At 43.7% G+C, this 20475-nt stretch overlaps 1 protein-coding gene across 1 annotated transcript in view; it reads left to right on the forward strand.

Annotated features, from left to right (window-relative positions):
* The window catches only part of SNX30 (sorting nexin family member 30), a 115344-nt gene that overhangs the window by 84533 nt on the left and 10336 nt on the right, over nt 1-20475 (forward strand). The window contains exons 8-9 of the mRNA XM_046668058.1: nt 3169-3255; nt 13890-14042. Of these exons, the coding sequence (XP_046524014.1) occupies nt 3169-3255; nt 13890-14042 (240 nt within the window). The remainder of the gene's footprint in view (nt 1-3168; nt 3256-13889; nt 14043-20475) is intronic.

Below are 20475 nucleotides of genomic sequence, written 5' to 3' on the forward strand. Positions count from 1 at the left end.
ATCCCCCAAACCCTTGGCACCTTACATCTTCCTCTCTCGTTTTCTTTTTCTCCTCAACCCCTAACACTACCTTACATGCTCTGTATTAATATATCTTATTTGCGTATTGTCTGCCTCCCCTCTAGAATGCAAGCTCCATGAAGGCAAGGGTTTGTGTGTTTTGTTCTCTGTCTCCCCAGCGCTTAGGTAGATGAATGAAGAAATGTGGAGGAAACAGGGAGGAAACAGGGCGGATGGTTCTGTGGAGGAGGGGCACTGGGACACACAGTGTAACGAGAAAATTACTCCGTGCACTGTGCCTTTTTGATTTCTGGTATCTACTGGAATCAGAAATCCCTATAAAGTTCTGTGAGAAGCTCAAATGATGAATATCTTTTGCTTGTCACTCAGTGAGGGAGGGACCACTCTGTCGATGCTGACTCTGTCTGTTGGTCCTTTCACCCCATACAGGCTCAGGCCCCATCGACCACAGGCTGGTTTGACCAGTTTTATCGAGCCTGGGTTGTTTGTGGATGGGGGGCCAGTTCTTTGGGACCATCACCAATGGGGTGCAAAAGTCCTCTCAACAAGGACAGTAGTCTTAAACAGTTTATCTTAATTCAAAACATGTTTCCCAACCCTTAGTGTGGTTGGGTGGCAGGCAGACTGGGAAACCACCGACTGTCCTGGAATGCAGCAAGGAAAGCCTGAGTCACCACTGTGCTATTAGCCAGCGATATGGCCTCAACCAGGTCCCTCCTCTATACCTTAGTGTTTTTGACTATAAAATGGGGGTAGTACCCTCTCAACTCTGCAGGGTTGTTGCGAGCTTTTATTGTCGTTGCAAGGTTTTTCTGCTGCCTGGTGATGCGGGGATGTTAGCACAGATCCTCCAGTCAGCCTGCATGAGAAAGCAGCGTTCTGGCCACTCCAGGTGAGGTTAGAAGTTAGCAGTTCCTGAGGAAACAGGCCTACCTCTCCTCTGGGCCACGCAAGGCCCCAGGTAACTAGGGAGGGAGTATGGCTGAATCTTGGGGCCCCCACACCTGCTTTGGGGGTAGGGAGGGGAGATACATTTTGGCTGTTTTAACTGTGTGGAGCTGACATGTCTCCTCTGACCATGCCTCCCTGCCTCCGGGCCTTGGCAAGCTTAGCAGAGGGACTTGGAGCAGAAGAGGGGCAGGCAGCCCCACACCACGCTGACTGTATTCCAAGGCATTGTTGTAAAAGCATTTCTAGCCTTGGTTATGAAGTTCTTGCCACACTGACAGCGTGTCATGCAACAGCTCACCCTCGTTCCTACAACCCCATTCCTAGTCTAGATGTGTGCTTGTCCCAGTAAGAACAGGCTTGTTAAGTAAGGCGTGCTATGAAGGGAGAACACGGCAGTGATAAGGATTCCAATCAACCCACTTCCTGCTGTCCCATTGTCCCTCCGAGAACCACATTCGCGTCTCCATGGATAGCTTCTTGTGTTTATTTCTCTTTGGTGGAGATTATGATTCTTACTACTGCTGAGACCACACCAGTAGATTTAGAATATTTTCTGGGCTCTATGAAATCCAGAAAGGACCCCTGATTTTTCATTATTTATTTTTACTTTATAGAGCTGTGCTGTCCAATAAGGTAGCCATGAGCCATAGGGGGCTATTTAAGTTTAAATTAAAATTAAAAATTGAAATCCAGCTTCTCAGTCACACTAGCCAGGTTTTAGGAGCTCAATCAGCACGTGGGGCTAGTGGCCATGGTATTATGGAACATAATGCACAGTGCAAAGCATGGAATGTCTCCGTCACAGCAGAAAGTTCTATTGAACAGCACTGTACACATTCCTACTCAAAGGTCGATGAGTGTGGGGAGGGAGCGTCAGAGCTCACGGGAGAAAGATGAGTGGCAAACAATGAAAAGTGAGCTATTGCAAGTTTTACCTCATGTTCTTCTCATGGTAAACACTTCTCAACGTAAATACTTACTTCCGGGGAAGACTCGAGGTTCCCTGTGTTGATGCGTTCCGTTAGAAGGTTGTCCCCAGAGTGCTCTCAATCCAGTTGTTCATCACCTTTTAGCACATTGTCAGGGATACAAGGTGCCCACTGCTTAGCCAAGGAATGGCTCCCTCCTGCTCTGACTCCATCTCTGCTGGAAGGTCCCTATTGGAAAAGTGTGAGATTAGAAACCTTCCTAGCAATTTGTGACTGCTGAGTTAGTGGGAAAGAAAATTCTTATCACGCTTCGTTTGCCGTTTGTGATTCTACTAAAAGAAGAAAAAAGAAACCCTTGGATGAAACAGATGCTTTTCTAGAATGTTGACTGCAGCCTTTTCTGTTCTACCTGGTGGGGTCTTAGCGGCAGAGCGAGGACTAGGTGAGGCAAGGGAGGTACCCAGGGCACGGATTTAGGGAGACACTCACACTCAGGTGCTGACCTTGTGCTTACACAGGCCCAAGGGTAAGTGTCTCCTTAAATTTCATGTCCTGGGCGCCTGGCTTGCCTCACCTAGTCCTGTGCAGGCTGGCTGTCTTTGAGCCCATTTGCTGCTCACTCTGGCAGCCTCGCTGCATGGCTCTAGGGATTGTGGACTTGTACGTAGCTCTTTTATCACAGGCAGCCTCGTGCTGTATCTGCACCTCTCCCCTAGCCAGAACCCCTCAGGTAAGAGCTGTATCTTTCTCTTTGTATACCTGGCCCAGAGTGGAGGACAAATAAGTGGCTAATAGATCAATGAGCAAATTGGTCCGCCAGGGATCAACTCGATAAATTAAAGTCAAGAACTCTCCTGACTTAAACTTTTCCATTAACAGGTCAGAAAATGTGCTGTGTTGTCCCCTTGCCAAGCTCCACATTTCGGCATAGCTGAGTCCTCTCATCACTGTGGCTGTGGGGCGGGCACTGTTCCCCCACTTGCCCTTCTCTGGAATTCTGTCACTTTCAGCGTCCGGCTGAGCTCCTGCACTAGAAAGCTCAGTCTCTGAGGATGGTTCTCCTTCTCTCTGTCCGCCACCCCTGCTTCCTCCGGAGTCCATGTCACGTGTCACACCACAGCCAGACTGTCCTAGGAGCATGTGGCTGGGCCCGGCAGGCATGGGCCTGCCATGATGCGGGGAGGAAATGGGTAAAGAAGCAACTGCCTGGGGCTTGGAAGCCCCTGTGTGAACTCTGTGTTACATGCTTCGCCTTCTGCCTCCACAGAGCGTATTGAAGAAGAGGGACCAAGTGCAAGCAGAGTATGAAGCCAAACTGGAAGCCGTGGCTCTGAGGAAGGAAGACCGGCCCAAGGTCAGGGAGGCCACGGGGAGGGGTGGGCTGCTCTGGGCTGCAAGCTGTAATGGCCCTGCTGGTGCTAAGTGAATTCTTGTCCCCAGATACACCCGACTAAACTGGTCAGTGCCAGCCGGGCTGTGTTGATGCTGTTCTTTTCTTCTTTTTGCTCCCTTTTATGTCTTATTTCTGGGACTTCCTAATGTGCACTTGGGGTTGAGTTTTCTGCTGTTTCCTGAGATTTTTTTTTAAAGACTCCCAGCTCTGCCATTCATGGGCAGTTCCTCTCTCCATAAAATGGGCTTGAGGAGAAAGGGGAAGAACAATCTAGATCAGTGTTCTCAAAGGTGTAGTTTGCCGTTTGTGGTTTACAGACTGGTAACTGATCCATGATGAAAAAAGTACAGAAGCTGAAAGTAAGCACTTTTATAGCAAGTTGACATTTGTCGAACACCCAAGGTGAGTGTTATCAAACTAGCGTGGAGAGTTGCGTGTGGAGTGAGCTGCATACTAGTTATGCATAGTAGGACTACAGTGTGGTTCTATTGGGGGAAAAGCCAACAAAAAGTAGTCCTTTACCACAAAGTTTGAGAAGCCCTGATCTAGCTTGTTTCTGACTCCTTCTAGCTCCAGTGCTCTGGGTCTCGATGGAGGACCACAGTTGTAAAAACGCACCTGTTGTAATGGTCACTCCCATTTGTTGCCTTTCTCTTCTTTGCATTTGTTGCAGCCAGGATTAAAAACAAGAGTAATGATAGCCAACAGGCAAATGCTTACAATGCGCTAAGCAATTTATATTATCTCATTTATTCCATACAACAATCATGTGGTTTAGGTACCATTATTATTGCCATTTGAGAGATGAGCAAACCGAGGCCCAAGATCACTCAGCTAGCAAGTGGTACAGCCAGGATCACATCCTACAGGCTGACCTGAGAACCTTACCAGTTACCATTATGTTACTCTGCTCCTTTTGGTTTGTAATTGGAAAGTGTATTTTTTTCTGAAAGCAGGGGTAGGGTAAGGAATGATATTAAAAAGATAAATAGCAGGGGCCCACATTTCAGAGAAATAGTTTGACATCAGCACTGTCTGTTTCTTTGTCTTCCTCTGTCTTGGTTCTCAGTGGTGCTGCCGGGCCAAGATACACCTGGAAAGGAGCCAGCTTTGGGAATTTGAAACTTGAATCTTGGAAATGACACACCTTGACCCCATATAGTATTTTTTTATATTAATTGCTTCACATGATCGCCACAGCAATCATCTGAGGCCCAGAGGGAAGGCATTGTTCTTTCCCAGTTCATGGGTGAGGAAAAACGAGGGGCACAGAGCAGCTCAGTAAATTGGCCAGCTTTGTCGAAGCCAAAGGTCTTTCTCCCACATGCTGGCCACAGCGGGCAGACAGCGTGTGCTTGTTGCATTGCTCCGTGTGTCATTCATAGTGATCTACACCAGCGAGGGAAGGCTGCATACATCTTATGGAAAATCAGATGATAAGGATTGGGACTGTTGTCATTGGCCCAGTGTATGCAGCTGGGACTTGGCCCGAGAGCCAGGCACCCTCCCTTTTGTTCCTCTTGCCACAGGTTGTTGGCCTTCTATCCCATGTCACGAGGGAGATCATGGTGGAAATGCAGCTGTGTGCACAGCTGCCCTCTATCTTCCAGCTGCCTGTCCTGTTGTCTAGTTCTTAGCTGTCCCTGTGATATTCTGGAACGTCGTGCCATCTTCTGTGCCCATGTCTCAGTCTCATCAAAGGAATGACATGGAATACTGTGTTTAGATATTTAAAAATTTCATTCTAACAATTCAGCTCCCCGATATAAATAGAGAAGTCACTTTTCCCGGCTAGAGAGGGGAGGCGAGGGCAAGTTCTGCCACTGGCCTAGTTGGGAAGCTGAGGATCCTGTATTTAAACGATGTGTCCTAAATAGTTCTGTCAGCATTTATACCTGCTCAGCACTGAATACAAGCTTTTTCAGAGGCTGGTTTTGTCATTTAATATATGTTCAGCCCTATATGGGGTAGTTCCTTTCCAAAGACAGGAACTGGAGGTTATGAATAATAGACTGAAGAAAAGCTGGCTGCCCTCTGGTTTGCTGGCTGCCTGAAGGTCACACCTGCCTTAGAGCAGATGGAGCAGACAGGACAGCTGTTTCTGGCTCCCACATTCTACTGGCTGGCTGTGGGGGCTCCCGCCTCATGCTCTGCCCTTTTTGCTGACCTGGGTGAATTCTCTTCTCCAAGTGGGTGTTCTTCCTGCTCTTGCTGCTCTCACCTCCCTGGAGCATCACTGAGCCATACGACTCATTCTCTAGGCCACAGGAGTTCTTACAAGAGGGGGACGGGTTTCTTTCCAGCCAGTGAGACTAACTCGTAGGTTCCAAACACACCTGCATTCTCTTAGCACACCACAAGTAGGTAGTCTTCGTCTTCTCTCTTTCTGGTGGGATGCTGAGCCATGCCAAAGTTCATTTTATTGCTTATTTAGCAATTGTGATATTTAACAACAAAACGGGGCGTCATGATGGTGCTGTACCAGTGAGTGTGATCTAACAGTGGGGGCAGCAAAAATTGTGCCGCCAGTTTGGGATCTGGGGCAGCAGCTACTTGGATGCGCAGAGGATGTCTCTGTTGGTGGCCTGTCCAAGTCGACCATGGTTTGGTAGAAAGAGTGCAGGATTCAGAATCAAATGGCCCTGGGTTCAAATCCCAGCTCTGCCCCCAGCTTGGACCGATTTGCTCATTAGCCTTTGTGGGCTTCGTCCATGTGACTTGTGAAGATGTAAAGGTGGTTAACAGATGCTCTGCTGGCGGACCCTCTGTTTCCCATACCGGCTCGAATTGTCTAGAGTAGGAATGCTGAATGAGAACTTATTTTCTGGGTTTATTGCCACTTATGTTTTTTCTTTTTTAATTAAAATTTTTTTCTGACCGCACTGTTTTGGGAATTGCTTCTTGTATCCTAAAGCTTCCCCTGCCTGCCCACTCCTTCCGAATGCCTATCCTCCCTGACCACCCAACAGCGGGTAGAGAGACATCTAGGAAATGAGTAGCTTAAGGTTTAGCTGTGCTTTGTTTCATGTGGTTTTGAGCCTACTTTCCAGAGCTCCTGTCGGTGAGATAAAAGCCAGGGTATCAGGAAGTCGGGCAGGGGTCATTCCACCCAAGGACTCAACGAGTTGCACTGTTAGTAACTGCCGTGGGAGCAAGCTGTTCACAGGTCCATGCGAGGGAAGGGGAGATTCCTGCCAAAAGATGGGCACTTTTCACAGAGGAGGGCCCCAGGTCTGGGCATGTTAACAGAAGATCCAAGGGCTTACCTTATTTTGAGGCGAAATCTTGAAAAGTTGCTCTGAAGAGTGAGGGAAAGTTGATTTTTGTGAAGCCACAGAGGGTATCAAAATCTGACCGCTTCTCTGTAGCCCAGAAGAAGAAAGAAGCCCCGCGGGTCTCTGTGACTCTCACTGCAAGTTTCACACTGGAGTGGACGTCTCAGGCTGAAGGAGTGAGCCCTGTGGCTCCAGCTGCTGGACTGGGAGCCCTTTGGCTGTGGCTCCTCTGTGTGTATGGAGGGCATACGGAGATGAGGCCTCCAGAGCTGAGGGAAAGTGTTAGTCTCATAGAATTTGAAGTTTTGCTTTGTTTTTAGGTTGAGGAAACTCAGCAGACCCTGAGGTGGTTCATTCTCAGGGAGATAGAGCTTTGTTGTGTCGACTTGGCTTTCCTCATTTTAATTTTGAGGTTAGAGAAATTACAGGCACTTGGTAGGGGGCTGGCTCCCTCCTGCATCTGTCAGGACCACAGACTTGTAGAAATCTGAGAATCTGACCCTCCTTAGAAGCTAGGGAGGCCTTCAGAGCTAATACTCGAAGCAAAGAGGCGCCGAGGAATTGCACGTAAACTGGACGGGAAGCATACATACCCTAATGTGCATGTGAGGGTAAACTGGGGGCGGGGGGATGTGCGTGTTTTACACTGTTCTGCGTTTGACTCTTTTCAATGCTAATATATTCATGAGCTGCTAGTTCAAAAAAGAACAAAGAAGGGAGGCCAAGAGAGAATGCAAAAGGTAAAAAAAAGGAGGGGGAGAGTGCTATCTTAGGCCCTGACCCACAGCTGGGCTAGTAGTGGGTACAGTGCCAGGTGAAGAGGCTGTTGGAAATGGGTAGTGTTATTGTGGAGGTGAGAAGGTGTGTGATGTGGAGGTGGGGGAGCAGAAAACAAGACGTACTGAGCAGTCACTTCTCAGGTGGAGCCCAAGTAGGGAGGGGAAGTAGAACGTGGGATCACCTGGACAAACCTCTTGAAGGCTTTGGATCTTTAAAAGTTCTTAGAACCACCAGAATGGTTAACACTCTGGAATTGGGAAGGCGTGGCAGACAGCAGGAACTCTATTCCAAAGTGACAGATGGGAGCAGGGAGACTTCTTAATACGGAGCTTCTACAGACCTGCGAGTTAAGCAAGGCTACGTGTTGTTTCCAGACACTTTTGACAAGTGAGGAGAGACACGCCTGATATTTCCCAGTTCTCTCCACAGCAGCTGTGATCTCAACCTGGGTTAGAAAACCAGACCAATGAGGCAGAGGTCACATCAGGCAGAGAAGGCCAGAACTCTGTCACGTCCTTTATCTGTTTAATTCCTACAAAAGCCTCTATCAGTGTGGTTGTTCCCATCTTACAGATGTAGAACCAGGGCTCAGGGATTTATATAATTTACGTGCCTGAGTTAACCAATGGTGGAGCTGGGATTGGCCCCCAGATGTGTCTGGCTCCAAAGTTGTAGCCCTTTATCCCCACTACATGGGCTCCCGTTATCTTTGCTTCATTGAGTGTGGGTTCTGGCTTTTGTAAGCGTTTACGGATGAATGGTAGAGGGGCTAGGGGAGACAATATCGGTCTCCTCTTAGGTCTTCAGTCTTTGTGTCCACTAGCTCCTTTCAGCCATCATGCAGGTAAGCTCTTGGCTCCTCTGTTCTCAAGGTACCTGCTCTAGACTCTTCTTATGCCCTTGCTTCTCCCTCCCTCCATCACACACCTTTTCACCTGCCATTCTCTGAAGTTTGTTTCTTTTTATCTCTTAAAAAAAATTTCTTTCAGGGCACTAGTGACTTCCTATTTACCAAATTCAGTAGCCTCTTTTTAACCTTGACCCGTCTCAGCGTTTTCTCGACTTTTTTTCATCTCACAGCTCACATAGAAAATGGAAATATTTGTCTGGCACAGTGGGATAAACAGATCAGGTTGCTTGAAGCTGGAGGTGGCCAGCCTGGAACTCTGGGTTCCCAGAGGGCTGGGGATCAATATTGCTGTCATTCCCACAGCACCAGTTAGGAAGCCCTGCCCCACCTTTTCACTCAGCAGCACATGGACGAGAAGACTACCATCTTGAATTGGTTCTGTCATGGGTCCTGGCACCTGTCTCATGGCAGCGATGAATCCCCTCTCCCCCAAGTCTTGGGATCATGGCTGCTTTATATCATCTTTGGGGACTTTATTACCCTACTGTCATCATGAGAGCAGATAATGTGACATCTCCAGCCTAGCTCCAAGAAGCAAACTTAAGTAGAGGTTTATATTTAGGGCCTAGAAATGCTTGGTCCCTGGAAAGAACTCAATAACACATTTTTAAATGAATGTTGAATGAATTTATATTACTACCCTGCTCCCCAACACACACAAAAAGCCTAATCTCATCTCACTTTATCCTTCTCCCGTCGCTCCAACAACCCATATTGTATAATGGAAATTCTCATGAGAGATAGGGGAACCGATGGGAAAAATGCAGTCTTGTGTTCTATTTAGGAGTGTTTGTTTTTTTGAGGTCTTATCTGGTGATTTTTTTCTTAATGGTGTCTTGTGATAAGCAACCCCCAACCGTTATTAGCTTTGGATATCGCCATCTCAACATTCTTCAGACACAAGATAGCGTACCTCTAATAAAACCTCAGTCAAAAAATTAAAACACTGAGATAAATAGGAATGCTGGATGTTACTGGTCAGTGAGTTGATTGTCACAAAGACACCATCCAAAGAGAAAGAAAAGCGAGAAGAAGGTGAGCCTGAGCGTCTGCTGCCAACATCCTTCCTCTTCATAAAGTTGGGCAAATTCAGGAGCCCGACCCTTGAGACAGCTCACCTCAATTCCTCTTCTTTTTGAGCCCCTCCACCCTCACCCCTTTCTAACCGCCTCCCCTCTCCATCCCTGGGCTTCTATGACTTTTCTGACTCACTTCCTGCTTCCGTGCCCACCTTTGCCGATTCCTTTATTAACTCTATAAATGTAGGCTTCTCCATGAGTTCTACTCTTTGACCCTCCCCTTCTCAGCCCCCTCTTTTATTACTCCGTCTATTAAAAAAAATTTTAATCGTGGCAAAATACACATAACATAAAATTTACCATCTTAACCATTTTTTTCAAGTTTTTTTTTTTTTTTTTGAGGAATATTAGTCTTGAGCTAACATCTGCCAATCTTCCTCTCTTTGCTGAGGAAGACTGGCCCTGAGCTAACATCTGTGCCCATCTTCCTCTACTTTATATGTAGAATGCCTGCTACAGCATCGCTTGACAAGCTGTGCGTAGGTCCACACCTGGGATCCGAACCAGCGAACCCTGGGCCGCCAAAGTGGTCCGTGCAAACTTAACCACTGCGCACCGGGCTGGCCCCCCATCTTGACCATTTTTAAGCGTACAGTTCAGTAGTGTTAGGTAAATTCACATTGTCGTGCAACTAATCTTTAGCAGTCTTTTCATCTTGCAGAACTGAAACTCTGTACCTATTAAGCAACTCCACGTTCTCCCCTCCCTCTGGCCCCTGGCAACCTCCATTCTACTTTCTGTCCCTATGATTTTGATTACCTAGATACCTTACATAAGTGGACTGATACAGGATTTGTCTTTTTGTGACTGACTTATTTCACTTAGTGTAATATCCTCGAGATTCATCCACGTTGTAGCATGTGTCAGAATTGCCTTCCCTTCTAAGGCTGACTGATATTCCACTGTATGTGTATATTATATTTTGTTTGTCCATTCATCTGTGAACAGACACGAGTTGTTTCCACCTTTTGGCTATTGTGAATAATGCTGTTATGAACATGGCTGTACAAATATATCAGTTTGTATGTCATACTGTTTTCCACAGTGACTGTACCAGTTTACATACCCATCAACAGTGTACAAAGGTTCCAGTTTTTCCACATCCTCACCAACACTTGTTATTTTCTGGGTTTTTTGATAATAGTCATCCTAATGGGTGTGAAGCGGTATCTCATTGTGGTTTGGATTTGCATTTCCCTAATGATTAGTGATGTCGAGCGTCTTTTCATGCACTCGTTAGCCATTTGTATATCTTCTTTGGAGAAATGTCTATTCAAGTCCTCTGCTCATTTAAAGATAGGGTTGTTTTCTTGTTGCTAAAGTGTTTAGCCCCCTTTTGTGGAGGGGAGGTCTTACCTTTCCCATGGCAGCAGCTACCTGCTTTATCTGGTCTGTGGACCTGTCCTTTATCCTGAACCCTGCAGTGGACTATTGCCACTCTGGTCACCCAGACTGGAAACTTCAGGCTCGTCTCTGACTTTCTTTATCTTTTTTCTCACGTGCAGTTGGTTGCCAAATCTGTCAGTTCCATTTCCACCAGGTTGGTGTAATCTGTCTACTCTCTTCTGGTGTTACAGCCACTGCTTTGGTTCCAGGGAGCCAAGGGTTGTCTTGTGATCTCAAGGGCAATTTGGTGTTGACTCATGTCTGGTCTCTGGTGAAATCTCAGGGTGGGGTAGCATGGGTGAAGGGTAGGAAGAACCCATTATCCAGAAAAAGAATGACGTTTGAAAGAACATATTTTATATTTGGAAAACAAGGCATTTTTAAGACATAGAATAAAGCTCGCTAAAATATTCTTAACTTGACGCACTATGCAAATGATATCTTTTGTGAACAGTGATTTACAATGTTGATACTGATCAGAACTAACAAATATTTGTTGAGTGCTTAATATTTGCCAGGTACAAGTGTTTTCTGCATATTATCTCATTTAGTATCAAAACAACCATATCCAGAAAAAGAAGCTGAGGCATAGAGAGGCCCAAAGTCACCCAACTAGTAAGTGGTAGATGAAATATTCAAACTCTGGAAGTCTGGCTCTAGAACTGTCTGTATAGTTAGAGGAAGCATGAAGCTTTTCTGTTTTCGAAAATGGGGCATGAGTTAAATGGACCTCAGAAAACCTGGCCTTCAGGAAGAGTCCCAGGCTTCTCATCTTCTAGCCTCCCCCTCTACACCCCCCAACCCGCCATCTTGCCAGCTGGTGATTGAGTTCTCTCTCTATGCCTTCGTGGGCACCATGGCCTGTGAGCTCTTCCTGGGTGGGTCTAGAAGTTGTCTCATCTCTGTCACTTGCATGTACTGTCACTCTAGAGTGCCCTCCAGCCCCATCATCATGTGTCCCACTTCTATCATCTTTGAAGAATTGCCTCAGTGGTTAAGTTAAGCCTCAGTTACGCCTGACCCCTCATCCAAGTTGGTCTCGCTCTCCAGCTCCTCTTCCTAGTGTGCTTATCTCAGGGCTCAGAGTGAAGTGAAAGCACTCACAACATCTCACCTTACTATCCAGACATGTTCGTTTTCTTCCCAACGAGACTGTAGGTGACTTGTGATAAGTTTTGCCTACTGAGACCTAAGCACCTTCGTATTCTTCAGTGTCCAGCATGGAATGTGTTGTGAAAATGGTAAGCTAAAAATATTCCCAAAGTGAGGGTCAGGCAATCATGAAATCTAGAGATATAGTTTTGACTTAATATCTGTGATTCAGCCAGAGTTCCCGTCGCCTGAACAGACCCAAGAATCTTTCCTTTGAGTCAGAGAGCCCAGCCTCCCTCTTCTCACAGTACCCTGATGGGAGTCTTTTCTGAGAGCTTTCTGTGTCCTCCTTGTGGCAGTAGTTATGTTAAGCAAACAGGAAGTTGCTCCTAGGCACTTTCACCCAGATACTAAAATGAGCAGTGTCTGGGAGAGGCATAAGGGAACTGGGCTATGCCTTCAGATGAGGCTGGCCTGGAGACACTGGCTTGCTGGGTGCCTGTTAAGGCTGGTTCACTGGGTGTTTGTGGGGGTAAATGGCTCAGGGGAAGCTGAGTCAGGGCATTCTTGTTTTATTTCACTTCCCCCCAGGGTGGCCAACAATAATGGGTGAACCAGCAGGGAAAGACAAGAGTGACCTCAGTCATGGCACCCAAAGAAAGAGTCAAGTCTTTTTTTTTTCCTTCCAGAAGCTTAAGTGCTTTGAAGAAGCCTTCTTTTCCCCTCTTAAAAGAAAAGTTGCTTTACTTTAAGTTGCCCAGCATGCCTCGCTATATTTTTCTCTCCAATTCATCCTTTTCTCACCCAAGCTTGGTTCCTGTGCCAGGCACATTTGAATCCCCTCACCTAGGCTGCTTCCCTTTCCTTGCTCCTGTGTACTGCAGCCATCTCCAAATGGTCTGGGTGACAGATGGCCAAGTGTTCTTGGCACTTTTGGAAGCCCTGAAGGCGTCCAGCTCCCTCAGGCTTGGCCTCACCATTATTGGTGTTTCTGGGTTGACTCCTTGCCCACAAGACCTTGGTTTAAACTTCCTTGGTTGGTAGAGATTGACCTTGATGGTGACCCACAGCTTGGAAACATTTGGGATCACACAAAATTACAAGGCTTCATTCATCGTTGCGAAGCATTTGGCAGGTGAATGACCCGGCTTTGGGCATGTTGATGCCCTGGCCACCATTAGGGCCCACTGGAGCTCTTAAGTTAGGAGAGAAGCTAGCTTTGTTCTTTGGGAACCAGGGTAATCATGTCCCATTACCTTCTCATATTATTGGACGTTCTCTCTCTAGCTGTATAGGGTGGGTGAAACTCACCAAAGCAAAGTGAAAGTTGTGAAATTCAGGTGACATAGTTCCATTTTGAGAAAGTCTTCTAAACTTCTTCAAGAAAAACTTGAAATAGCCTGCTATATTTTTCTTCTTTGTATTTCAGATTCTTTTGACATGCATAAATAATTTTCCTCCCATTTGCCCAGAATTACCTAACTTTAACCTTTCATTTTTGATTATCTGCTATCTGGGGGTACATGGACAGGTCTCCAGTTTATTGGTGTCGTGGGGTTTAGAGGAGGAAGCTGGTCAATAGTCTCACTGTTGCAATTAATTCTCTCACTAATGAGGGTAGGCATTATCAAACATCACAAGTAATGAAATAGTTCACATGATTTGGGAAAACCGTCTTTTCTAGTTTCATTATGAGACACAAGAGACAGGGCAGGGCAATACCAAATAATGCTGCACGTTCCCATCTGCATACATTTTTATGTATGGATGGGTAAAAGAAAGGAACTAAAGACAGATGACTCTGAATTGCAACGTTTCTTCTTCCTGTTTATCAACAAGGGGCTGTTTACACCATGATTCCCTGTTGTGCTTGGATGAATTTGAAGATTTGGGGCAGCTTAGCCTTGTTCAGAATTCCTTCTTAGACCTGAAAACCCAAGCCGCTACCTTCAAACAAATGCTTCCAGACGAGGGAGTGTGTTTATGGCATTTTAATGTATAATTTGTTCTTGCACAAACGTGTCAACAGAGAAGATCGAGGCGTGAGATACCGTTTATGTGTCTGCCTTCCAGGTGCCAGCAGACGTTGAGAAATGTCAGGATCGGATGGAATGTTTCAATGCTGATCTGAAAGCTGACATGGATAGGTGGCAGAACAACAAGAGGCAGGACTTCCGGCAGCTGCTCATGGGAATGGCTGACAAGAACATCCAGTATTATGAGAAGGTAATGAGTGTGTCGACAAGACCACAGCCCTCTTTTTTTAAAAAAAATGTTTAAATTTATATTTATCTTTTTAATTGCAGTAACACTGTTTATAACATTATATAAATTTTAGGTGTACATCATTATATTTCGATTTGTGCATAGATTGCATCATGTTCATCACCCAAAGACTAGTTACAGCCCATCACCACACCCATGTGCCTAGTCACTCCTTTCCCCTCCTCTCTCCTCCCTTCCCCTCTGGTAACCACCACTCCAATCTCTGTCTCTATGTGTTTGTTTGTTGTTGTTTTAATCTTCTATTTAAGAGTGAGATCATATGGTATTTGACTTTATCCCTCTGACTTATTTTGCTTAGCATAATATCCTCAAGCTCCCTCCAGGTTGTCACAAATGGCCAGATTTCATCATTTTTTTTTATGGCTGAGTAGTATTCCATTGTGTATATATACCACATCTTCTTTATCCATTTGTCCCTTGATGGGGGTCCTAGATTGCTTCCGGGTCTTGGCTATTGTGAATAATGCTGCAGTGAACATAGAGGTGCACGTATCTTTACACATTTGTGTTTTCATTTTCTTTGGATAAATACCCAGTGGTGGACTAGCTGGATCCTATGGTAGTTCTATTCTTAATTTTTTGAGAAATCTCCATACTGTTTTCCACAGTGGCTACACCAGTTGGCACTCCCACCAGCAGTGTAGGAGGGTTCCCTTCTCTCCACATCCTCTCCAACACTTGTTGTTTCCTGTCTTGTTAATTATAGCCATTCTGATGGGAGTGAGGTGATATCTCATTGTAGTTTTGATTTACATTTCCCTGATAATTAGTGATGTTGAACATCTTTTCATGTGCCTGCTGGCCATCTGCATATCTTCTTTGGAGATATGTCTGTTCAGATCTTTTGCCCATCTTTTAATTGGGTGGTTAGTTTTTTTGTTGTTGAGACATATGAGTTCTTTATATATTTTGGATATTAACCCCTTATCAAATATCAGATAAATATCTTTTCCCAGTTGTTAGGTTGTCTTTTCATTTTGTTGATGGTTTCCTTTGTTGTGCAGAAGCTTTTTAGTTTGATGTAGTCCCATTTGTTTATTTTTTTCTATTGTTTCCCTTGCCCAGTCAGATGGTACTTGAAAATATGCTGCTAAGACCGATGTTGAACAGTGTACTGCCTATGTTTTCTTCTAGAAGTTTCATGGTTTCAGGTCTTATATTCAAGTCTCTAATCTATTTTGAGTTAATTTTTGTGTATGGTGTAAGATAATGGTCTACTTTCATTCTTTTACATGTGGCTGTCCAGTTTTCCCAATACCATTTATTAAAGAGACTTTCCTTTCTCCATTGTATGTTCTTGGCTCTATTGTTGAAAATTAGCTGTCCATAGATGTGTGGGTTTATTTCTGGGCTCTCAATTCTGTACCATTGATCTGTATGTCGGTTTTTTGTGCCAGTACCATGCTGTCATTTTTGTTTTTTGTTTTAGGAAGATTAGCCCTGAGCTAATCTGCTGCCAATCCTCCTCTTTTTGATGAGGAAGACTAGCCCTGAGCTAACATCCATGCCCATCTTCCTCTACTTTATATGTGGGGCGCCTGCCACAGCATAGCTTGACAAATGATGCGTAGGTCCATACCCGGGATCCAAACCAGTGAATCCTGGGTCGCTGAAGTGGAGCATGTGAACTTAACTGCTGCACCACTGGGCGGGCCCCAGTACCATGCTGTTTTGATTACTGTAGGTTTGTAGTATATTTTGGAATCAGGGAGTGTGATACCTCCAGATTGGTGTTTTTTTCTCAGAATTCCTTTAGCTATTTGGGGTCTTTTGTTGTTCCATATAAATTTTAGGGTTCTTTGTTCTATTTCTGTGAAAAATGTCATTGGAACTTTGATAGGGATTGCATTGAATCTGCAGCTTGCTTTAGAAAGTATGGACATTTTAACTATGTTAATTCTTCCAATCCAAGAGCATGGAATATCTTTCCATTTCTTTGTGTCATCTTCACTTTCTTTCAACAATGTTTTATAATTTTCAGTGTACAGATCTTTCACCTCTTTGGTTAAATTTATTCCTAGGTATTTTATTCTTTTTGTTGCAATTGTAACTGGGATTGTATTCTTAATTTCTCTTTCTGCTGTTTTGTTGTTAGTGTATAGAAATGCAACTGATTTTTGTATGTTGATTTTGTATTCTGCAACTTTACTATATTCACTTATTATTTCTAGAAGTTTTTTGGTGGATTCTTTAGGGTTTTCTATATATAAAATCATGTCATCTGCAGATAGTGACAATTTCACTTCTTCCTTTCCAATTTGGATTCCTTTTATTTCTTTTTCTTGCCTGATTGCTCTGGCTAGGACTTCCAATACTATGTTAAATAAGAGTGGTGAAAGTGGGTATCCTTGTTTGGTTCCTGTTCTTACGGGGATAGCTTTCAGTTTTTCTCCATTGAGAATGATATTAGCTGTGGATTTGTCATATATGGCCTTTATTATGTTGAGGTACTTTCCTTCTATACCCATTTTATTCAGAGTTTTTATCATAATTGGATGCTGTATCTTGTTAAATGCTTTCTCTGCATCTATTGAGATGATCATATGATTTTTATTCTCCATTTTGTTAATGTGGTGTATCATGTTGATTGATTTGCAGATGTTGAACCATCCCTGCGTCCTTGGAGTAAATCCCCCTTATCATGGTGTATGATCTTTTTAATGTATTCAAGTTGCTAGTATTTTGTTGAGGACTTTTGCATCATGTTCATCAGTGATATTGGCTTGTAATTTTCTTTCTTTGTGTTGTCCTTGTCTGGTTTTGGTATCAGGGTAGTGTTGGCTTCATAGAATGAGTTAGGAAACTTACCCTCACCTTCAATTTTTTGGAGGAATTTGAGATGGATAGGTATTAAGTCTTCTTTGAATGTTTGGTAGAATTCACCATGGAAGCCTTCTGGTCGTGGACTGTTTTTTTCGAGGGAGGTTTTTGATTACTGTTTCTATCTCCTTACTGGTGATTGGTATATTCAAATTCTCTATTTTTTCTTGATTCTGTTTTGGAAGGTTGTATGATTCTAAGAATTTATCCATTTCTTCTAGATTATCCAATTTGTTGGTGTATAGCTTTTCATAGTATTCTCTTATAATCTTTTGTATTTCTGTGGCGTTGGTTGTAATTTCTTCTCTTTCATTTCTGATATTATTCATTTGAGCCTTCTCTCTTTTTTTTCATGGTGAAGCTCGCTAAAGGTTTGTCAATTTTATTTATCTTTTCAAAAAACCAGCTCTTAATTTCATCGATTTTTTTCCTATTTTCTTTTTTAGCTTCTGTTTCATGTATTTCTGCTCTGATTTTTATTATTTCCCTCCTTCTACTGATTTAGGGCTTTCTTTGTTGTTCTTTTTCAAGTTCTCTTGGGGGCACTGTTAGATCATTTGAGATTTTTCTTGTTTGTTGAGGTAGACCTATATTGCTATAAACTTCCCTCTTAGAACCTCTTTTGCTCTATCCCATAAATTTTGGCATGTTGTATTTTCATTTTCATTTGTCTCCAGGTATTTTTTGATTTCTCCTTTGATTTCTTCATTGACCCAATTGTGGTTCAGTAGCATTTTGTTTAATCTCCACATATTTGTGGCTTTTCTGATTTTCTTCCTGTAGTTGACTTCTAGTTTCCTACTGTTGTGGTCAGAAAAGATGCTTGGTATTATTTCAGTCTTCTTAAATTTATTTAGACTTGTTTTGTGGCTTAATATGTGATCTGTCCTGGAGAATGTTCCATGTGCACTTGAAAAGAATGTGTATTCTGTGGGTTTTGGATGGAATGTTCTGTATATATCTACTAAGTCCATCTGGTCTAATGTGTCATTTAAGGCCAGTGTTTCCTTATTGATCTTCTGTTTGGATGATCTATCCATTGGTGCAAGTGGAGTGTTAAAGTCCCCTACTATTATTGTGTTACTGTCTATTTCTTCTTTTATGTCTGTTAATAATTGCTTTATATGTTTAGGTGCTCCTATGTTGGGTGGATAGATATTTACAAGTGTTATATCTTCTTGTTGGATTGTTCCCTTTATCATTAGGAGGTGCCCTTCTTGTTATAGTTTTTGTTTTAAAGTCTATTTTGTCTGATATAAATATTGCTACCCCAGCTTTCTTTTCTTTGCCATTTGCATGAAATGTCTTTTTCCATCCCTTCACTTTCAATTTGTGAGTGTCTTTAGGTCTGAAGGGTGTCTCTTGTATGCAGCATATATATGGGTCTTGTTTGTTTATCCAATCAGCCACCCTATGCCTTTTGATTGGAGTATTTAGTCCATTGAAATTTAAAGTATATATTGATAAGTATATACTTTTTAACATTTTGTTACTTTTTTTTCTGTGTTTTAGTAGTTCTTCTCTATTCCTTTCTTCTTCTCTTGCTCTCTTCCCTTGTGCTTTGATGGCTCTCTTTAGTGTTATGTTTGGGTTCCCTTCTCTTAATTATTTGTGTATTTATTATAGGTTTCTGGTTTGTGGTTACTGTGAGGTTCATATATCATAACCTATGTATATAGCAATCTATATTAAGCTGATGGTCTCTTTAGTTTGACCTCTTGCTAAAAAAACTCTACTCTTTTATTCTCCTCCTCCCACATTTTATGTTTTTGATATCATATCTAACCTCCGTTTTTGTGCATGTGTATCCGTTACCCCCTTATCATGGAAATTGTCTTTTCATCTTCATATTGTCTTCATAGGTGGTTGATCTGCTACCTTTACTGTATATTTGCTTTTACCAGTGATTTTATTGCCTTTAAAAAAACAATTTTCTTATTCCTATTTGTGGTCTTCTCTTTCCCACTTAATTAAGCCCCTTTAGCATTTCTTATAAGGCTGGTTTCTTGGTGATAAATTCCTTTAGTTTTTGCTTGTCTGAGAAACTCTTTATCTCTCCTTCCATTCTGACTGATAACTTTGCCAGAGAGAGTATTCTTAGCTGTAGGCTTTTTCCTCTCAGCACTTTAAATATGTTGTGCCACTCCCTTCTAGCCTGTAAGGTTTCTGCTGAGGAGTCAGCTGATAGCCTTATGAAGTTTCCTTTGTTTGTCACTTGTTGCCTTTCTCTTGCAGCTTTTAGGATTCTCTATCTTTAATTCTTGACATTTTATTTATAATGTATCTTGTTGTGGGCCTCTTTGGGTTTATCTTATTTGGTGCTCTCTGTGATTCCTGTACCTGGATGTCTGTTTCCTTCCTTAGGTTAGGAAAGTTTTCGGCTATTATTTCTTCAAATGGATTCTCTGCCCCTTTGTGTCTCGCTTCTCCTTCTGGGACACCTATAACATGGATGTTAGTGTGCTTGATGCTGTCCCAGAGGTCCCTTAGACCATCCTCATTCTTTTAAATTATTTTTTCTTTTATCTGTTCAGCTTGGGTGATTTCCTCTAGTGTTTCGTCCACCTTGCTGATACATTCTTCTGTATCATCTACTCTGCTATTGAATGCTTCTAGTGAATTTTTTGTTTCTAGTATTGTATTCTTCATTTCAGATTGATTCTTTTTTGTATTTTCCACTTCATTGTTGAAGTTCTCACTGAGTGCATCCATTCTTCTCCCAAGATCAGTGAGCATCTTTATGACTTTTTGTTTGACCTCTTTGTCAGGTAGATTATTTCTTTTTTGTTTAGTTCTTTTTCTGGAGTTTTGTCCTGTTTCCTGACTTGGAACCTATTCCTTTGTCTCCTCATTTTGCTTCTTTCTCTGTGCTTATATCTGTGTATTATGTGGGTCAGCTATGTCTCCTGATCTTGGAGAGGTGGCGTTATGTAAGAGATGCTTTATGAGGCCCAGCAGTGTGCTTCCCTCTCATCACCAGTTCCAGATGTTCCAGGAGTGACCCCTGTGTGGGCTACATATGTCCTCCTTTTGTGGCAGGGTTGCTCTTGCTGCAGGTGCCCAGGGAGGCTAGGCTGTCCCCCTAGGCAGCTAGTTGCAATGCTCAGCTGTGTGTGGCTGCTATGGATCCTGCAGTCACTTAATCGGGCCTGGGGAGCCCCAGCACAGTTGGCTGCAAGGTCTAATAGCCCATTCCTGTTGCAATTTTTCTGTTAAGTGAGTAGGTTCCCAGCCTGACTGGTTGCTAGATTCAGGGGCTTACAATTTCTGTAGGCCTCCAGCCTGCAAGGCTGTTGTCAGCTCTCTCAGGATTCCTGCTGTGTGGGGGCCAGCCCCAGGCATGGGAGTACCCTGTTGTTTCAGGCTTTGGAAGGTGGGCCCGATCCCGTATGTGGCTGTTTGGGAATCACAAGTCTGCTGCAGCTGACAAGCCCCACTCCCCACAGGGCCACACATCCCTTCAACAAAGTCCTGCCTCAAGTGTGCTCCCCAATCCACTGAGGCAGACCCAGTTGCCCCACTGCAGAGGCCCCACGCTCCACCAGTGCAGGCC

Source organism: Equus quagga, chromosome 1, assembly GCF_021613505.1.
Source record: "Equus quagga isolate Etosha38 chromosome 1, UCLA_HA_Equagga_1.0, whole genome shotgun sequence".
Lineage (NCBI taxonomy): Eukaryota > Metazoa > Chordata > Mammalia > Perissodactyla > Equidae > Equus > Equus quagga.